At 33.1% G+C, this 6,502-nt stretch overlaps 1 protein-coding gene across 1 annotated transcript; it reads right to left on the bottom strand.

Annotated features, from left to right (window-relative positions):
• Positions 1 to 1,764: 1,764 nt before the first annotated feature.
• Positions 1,765 to 2,138, bottom strand: LOC119823544 (60S ribosomal protein L34-like). Its single transcript, XM_038343609.1, has one exon. The coding sequence runs from the start codon at positions 2,116 to 2,118 to the stop codon at positions 1,765 to 1,767; it is 354 nt and encodes a 117-aa protein (XP_038199537.1). The 5' UTR covers positions 2,119 to 2,138.
• Between the last annotated feature and the right edge of the window lie 4,364 nt (positions 2,139 to 6,502).

Below are 6,502 nucleotides of genomic sequence, written 5' to 3'. Positions count from 1 at the left end.
TACGCCTTTCCTCATGGTTCTGATGGTGGGGGTACAACAGTGGCATGCTGATAGCTATGAACCTCTTGTGAAGATGGAAAATGGTATACAGCCAAGCAAAAAACCCATGGCATGAGTCAGGAAAACCAGACTGGGGCATTACAACTTCCTTCAAGTGTGCACAGACAGAACTTAGGTACTCACCCAGAGCCTCACATCTTAACATTCTTTAGCATCATCTTTGGAAAACTTGGCTGTGCAGACTAAAACCACGTGAGTCCTTTGAAGGACATGCAGCACTCATTCCATAGCTATTAATAGTTGTGTGTAAGAAGTAAACTAATGGGGACAGTGCATCTACAATGATGCATGTACTTGAATATGAACTTAACCTTTATTCCACTGTAAAATAATAGACCCGCTATTTTATATTAATAATATTAATGCACTACACATAAATTTATACGGCTGAACACGTCACCCTAACATTCCCAGTACCTTTATCTCATATATAACTTCATTGAAGACTATTTTTATCCTGAGGAAAGCCCGAATTCCAATAATATATTAGCATTATAATATTTCAAGCTGTAAGCACTAAAATGTCATCTAATGAATTTTGTGGTTAAGTATAATTTGACATACTTTAATCTATTCAATTGCAGTGAGTAATTTGGGTGCTTCATTTTAACTATTTAAATGGTGAATTTTTCATAATGGATGTCTTAAGAAGTAAGACATCTTACAACGTAATTAGAAACTAATACATATATGTATATATTATTCATGGCTTCATCAAATGGACTGCAAATTGATGGGAGGATTCTTTGGACCTCAATATCAGTATAATCACTGATATTTCATTTACACATTCCTCTTAAATACCCCACACCACATTACGCAAAGCAAAGGAAGTTCAGAGACAAGGGGAGGAACTCAGAATGAATTTTGAATATTTGTAATATTGATAGAGATACAGAGGGAAGTCACAAAAGAGTACTTCTCATGGATTCCTGAATAAATATTTCAGACACTAGGCACAGCCATGCTCATTCTATTCCTGCACTGCTACATACACATCTTATACGTACATACACAAAGGCATGTGCACTTCATAATTCTTCTCAATGGACAGCTGAAATGTTGGAACAAAATGTGTAAAAATGAGAACAATAAATGGAAACTTTTGAACCTATTTTTACCAGTTGCTGATTGAAATGCATGCTCCTTCATAAAATTTGAACCCCTTAATATTATGGTAAAGTGTAGTTTGTAAATTATGACATTAGATAATTAGGAATATTCCTTTTAATCAAAATTACTTAAACAACCAAAAGCTATTTCAATCATTATATTTCCTATATTATGATTGTATTCTTTACTCATAATCATTTATGATACTTATTTGAAATACTGGAATAAAATTAATTGAGAAAAAGCATATTAATTAACTAAAACTAGACGTTCATCATCTGCTTTTACTTATGTGTTTAAAATTTCTTAATATTAAGTGTTTCATATTCATGGTCTATTCCAAAAGATTACAAAATCAAAGGCATTTTTCCAAATAATTGTTATTTTACAAATAGCTTCTTTAGGTTTTTTGAAGCTATTTATAGCAAATGCCTTTTGTTAAATTATGGCTCCATATAACCATCAGATAATTTAATTAAAACAAACTGAGATTGTAGATTGTCCAATAAACATTTCAATGCCCCGGCAGGCTTATTGAGAGAAGATTATGCCAAGTAGATTTCTTTTTTTTTAATTAAAAACGTCGCACGTTTATTTCGCCTTCTGACTCTGTGCTTGTGCCTCCAACACTTTCACGACAATTTTCTGTTCCTCAGTAAGGAAAGCCCGCTTGATCCTGTCACGGACACACTTGGCACACATGGAGCCACCATAGGACCGGCTGACATGCTTCTTTGTCTTCGACAATCTCATGAGGACTTTCGGTCTCACAGCACGAACCCCTCGAAGTCGGCCTGGGCACACACCGCATGCTGATTTACGTGCTTTTCCAACCTTCTTGGTGTAAAGGTAAACAATCCTGTTGCCAGGGGTTCGAGACAGCCTAGTTTTGTTGGAGGCTGTGTTGTAAGAGAGCCTACGACGGTATGTCAAACGCTGGACCATTCTGAGTGCCTCTAAGCACCGTCCCCGGAAGAGGCCAAGTAGATTTCAAATAATAATGTATACACTAAAGGAAACATTCCTCTGGTATCTCTCTTTAGCATTTTGCATAACACCTCAAATCATTAAAATGGCTTATGTAAATTCCTACATTTGATTTAGTGAATATAAGTAAAACTTTTTATCATTGTTTTTCATTATTAACAAGTATTTAAATATTTTTTATCACAATACATACAGCTGCAAAATCCTGCAGCAAAAATTTACATAATAATTCAAAGTGTTTATATATAAAAATGGAAGTTATAATCTATGTACTTAATTATTTACCTGTCTTTTTATCTGTCTGTCAAGTAATGTATCCGGGATTATGGTTTTGAACATGAGATTGAAGCATGAGCTTTACGCTAGCAAAATACTTTCTCTTGCAGAGAACCAAAGACAGCATTCCCCTCCACCTGTAATCTAATATTAGTAACAGCAGCTAGCAGTATAGTTGCTCCAGTACTAATAATGTTGCCATGCTACATTATTTTAATTAAATATTGCAATAGACAGCAGATTTTATTATTGATCCCTGCTACAACTGTAAATGTTAGAGCTCAACTTTAATCAAATTTGTTTTGGTGACACACAAAAACCAATTGGATACAGCCTGACATTTATTCTATACTTCTTTATAGTCTTTCTTGTTCTCTCTTATTCCCCTCACTTCCATGGAGAAAGAAAAAAATAATTAGATTAAACTACTGTGGATATCATCTTGAGTTTCAAGTCCATTTTACTAGAGCATTGTCTATATACTCTAATTCCTCAGGAGAACAATACTGTAAAGCAATTTTGAATTCTAAAATTAAGTGCAGGTCTCTTACATGAAGAACATATTTAAGTTACATTTTCAGTGAGAATTATGGCATTATGACTTTATAGATGTTGTTTTTAAGCAAATAACCAGAGTTTTAGTTACAGTGTTACATTTGCCGAAAATGAATACAATTTGAGTCAGCCAATCGATCAATACGAAAACAGAGCAAGTATTGCCAGCCTTTATCTACATAGAGCTTTTACTATCTATGGTTCATTTTACTTGAATTTGTGGAATCGTATTTCTGCTGGTTTCCTCACATTCTAAAATAAATAACTGTAGAAAACACAGAGAATTTTAGCTGTTGCAAGTAAACAACAAATATATTCTCAAAATAGGCATATTTAATATCAGCATGATTTGTAAGTGGAACTCACAAATATCCTTGTTTTGAAAATACCTTAACATTTGATTTTTGAAAACACAAGAAAATTTCTATTCATGATAAAAAAAATAATTAAATGACATTTCATATGATTTTATGTTTAGGATGGATATTTTGACACTGTTTATTTGAACATATTTTTCATAAATTAAAATATAAGTTTCCTTGTGCAAAATGGAAACAGGGACAAAATTCTTATCAATCTTGGTCAAAAATAAAGGATGAAAGAGTTGTATTTTAGTCATCTGTGAAGCAGAGAAGGGCACTGGGTCAGGGACCTATTGTTAGGGAGGCTTCATATTAAGCCAACAGTTATCTCTCAAGAAACTTTGTTCCTCCATACATTATTTGGCAATAAGTAAAAACATTCTCTTTTCTAATCTCAAAAGTCTTCAGGCATAGTTGGCACTCACATCTAACAGATAAAAAAAAAAAACCATAAGCATTTAAAACCCCTAATCATGAACAGCATAGTCTCCCACACCAAAGAATTATCTAGGTAGAAAACAGCAATTTTCTCGCAAGAGACACTGTGGAGCAGATGTTGTAGTCTGTATTTCTATGAAGATATATTCCTTAGACTTAATTTTACAACAAAAACAGATTAAAATAAGTAGTATCAAAGCATTGTTTAAAAAGACGTTCTCTTTGACTCTTCCACACTCATTTTTTTGATTGGTTGTTGCCTTATTTTTTCTTTAAACACGTTTAATGACACTCCATATGTAAATGAGGCTGACTTGAACCTCTGCTCCTCCTGTCTCCGATCTGTGACGTCACAACTGTGGACATGTGCCACTATCAAATCATTTCTAAAAAAGAATGATATTCAAGTCTTCTAAATACAAATACATAAAATGTAGTGCTTATATTTTATATTAAAAATAAACAATGTGTATGTGCTTTATAAGAATATTTATATTATACTATAAAATTATATGTTTCAATATGTATATTTTCACAGTTTATATATTTTTTTGTTCTTCTCTGTTTGTAAGATAGTCAACTTTTTCCATGTGATAATGGTTTTTTTCTTTTAATCCCAGCACTCAAGAGGCAGAGGCAGATGGATCTCTGTAGCCTGGTCTATAAGAGCTAGATCCAGGACAGCCAGGGCTACACAGAGAAACTTTGTCTCTGTCTCGAAAAAAACATAAATATAAATAAATAAATAAATAGATGCAGTTTGTAGTGTTCATTAAAATTTCAATTAATCAAAAGATATTATATTTCTTTTTTCTGTTGAGAATAATTATAGGTTATGTTTCATGAGAGAAATATGATATCCACTATGCAATTTATTAAGTACTAAAATTTTTAAATTGTTTTAGTTACATCTTGAAAAGAACATGATCTAATTTTTCAGAATCTATATTAGGCAAAACCTTACTTTCAAATTTCAAGAGTACCAAATGAAATGTCTGACAGAAGCAAAGGTTTGTTTGTACAAGTGCATAGAACACTTACTCATGCCAATGTTTGCCGAGGGTGTAGCTGTCTTGAATGCCCAGTGCTGATCAGCTCATCTTATGAAAGCATAATCACCTGTTGAAACAATTGAGCAAAAGGAATAATCTGTACTGCTCATTTTCAAAGATGAATGGCTAAAAGACTATTGCCATTGCTTCAGAGATCCTACTGGCAAAATCCACATTTAAAAATCTTAAATGTGTAGCTGGGCGGTGGTGGCGCACACCTTTAATCCCAGCACTCGGGAGGCAGAGGCAGGCGGATCTCTGAGTTCGAGGCCAACCTGGGCTACAAGAGCTAGTTCCAGGACAGGCTCTAGAAACTACAGGGAAACCCTGTCTCGAAAAACCAAAAAAAAACCCCCCAAAATCTTAACCAACCACACATGAAATATTTATGATGTCAGTACAATTCTCTTTATGTGTATAAATACAATGATAAAAAATGAATTCAAGGAAACAGAATAAAATATATAATATATTGAGTATTATTTCAGTGAGAGTTGTTATTTTACTCTTTGAAGCAGAAAATTTACAGAAAAGAAGAAAAATTTTAACAACTTTTGAAAATATTGATATCTAGCAATTATATTATATGTATATTTGCATTATGGTATATCTCAGTGGTAACTGACAAATTACCTCTATAAAGGAGCATTTTGAAAACCTAAAGTGCATGATCATCTTACTCTGATTCCTGTCTCAAAAAGAACAACAAAATTTTAGTTTAGTAATTTTTGAAATATGATAACAAATTTCATAATACTACTTCAAAATAAATTTCCTCTGTTGAAAATATTTTTAGAAGTAAACATTCAAAGTTTAATTAAAAATTAGTGTTATGTTGCTTAGCTATGATTTGAAAAGTTCCCAGGTCCTGTTTGGAAAGTTCCAGTGTTTCTTGACTCTTCGGGATGGTTTGAATTGAAAAATCCTAGTAGAGTGGGTATTTGGCTGTATTACAATCTATTCCACTCTAATCAAAATAGCTTTTATTAGGATTAAACCTACTGATTTCTGAAGAATGTGTTGGCTGAACACATTTTTTTGAGGTTTTGAGAAAAAGGTAAAAAAGGTAGAAGAATTAGAATTATTGTAATCTATGCCCTGCTGTGATAATGCTCTATTGGCGATTTCAAATACGATTGAAAAGCTAAAATTAAAATACTATTCAATAAGTTGTGTAGTTTCATAATTACAGATGAAAACATTGGAAATGTCAGAAGCAATATAGCCACTGAAGCATTAAGAAACGTTTAACATTATTTTGAGCGAGGTAACCCAGACACAGAAAGACAATTATCACATGTACTCACTCATAGGTGGTTTTTAAACATAAGAAAGAAAGCCAGCCTACAAACCACAACCCCAGAGAACTTAGACAACAATGAGGACACTAAGAGAGACTTACACAAATCTAACCTACATGGGAAGTAGAAAAAGACAAGATCTCCTGAGCAAATTGGGAGCATGGGGACCTTGGGGAAGGGTTGAAGTGGGGAGGAGAGAGGCAGGGAAGGGAGCAGAGAAAAATGTAGAATTCAATAAAAATAATAAAAAAGAAGCATTTAAGAGAACCTACTGGCATCTGTTCTTTTGTGGTTTTCACAATTATGTATATAAAACAGGGTTTATTGGAAGTGAAGTATACTTGAGTACCAAAAAATT

Source organism: Arvicola amphibius, chromosome 9 (assembly GCF_903992535.2).
Source record: "Arvicola amphibius chromosome 9, mArvAmp1.2, whole genome shotgun sequence".
NCBI classification, from domain to species: Eukaryota; Metazoa; Chordata; class Mammalia; order Rodentia; family Cricetidae; genus Arvicola; species Arvicola amphibius.
This window is presented reverse-complemented; position numbering and strand designations above follow the sequence as displayed.

Coding starts and splice junctions, on each gene's coding strand:
- LOC119823544 (XM_038343609.1), bottom strand. CDS start 2,118: ATGGTCCAGCGTTTGACATACCGTCGTAGGCTCTCTTACAACACAGCC.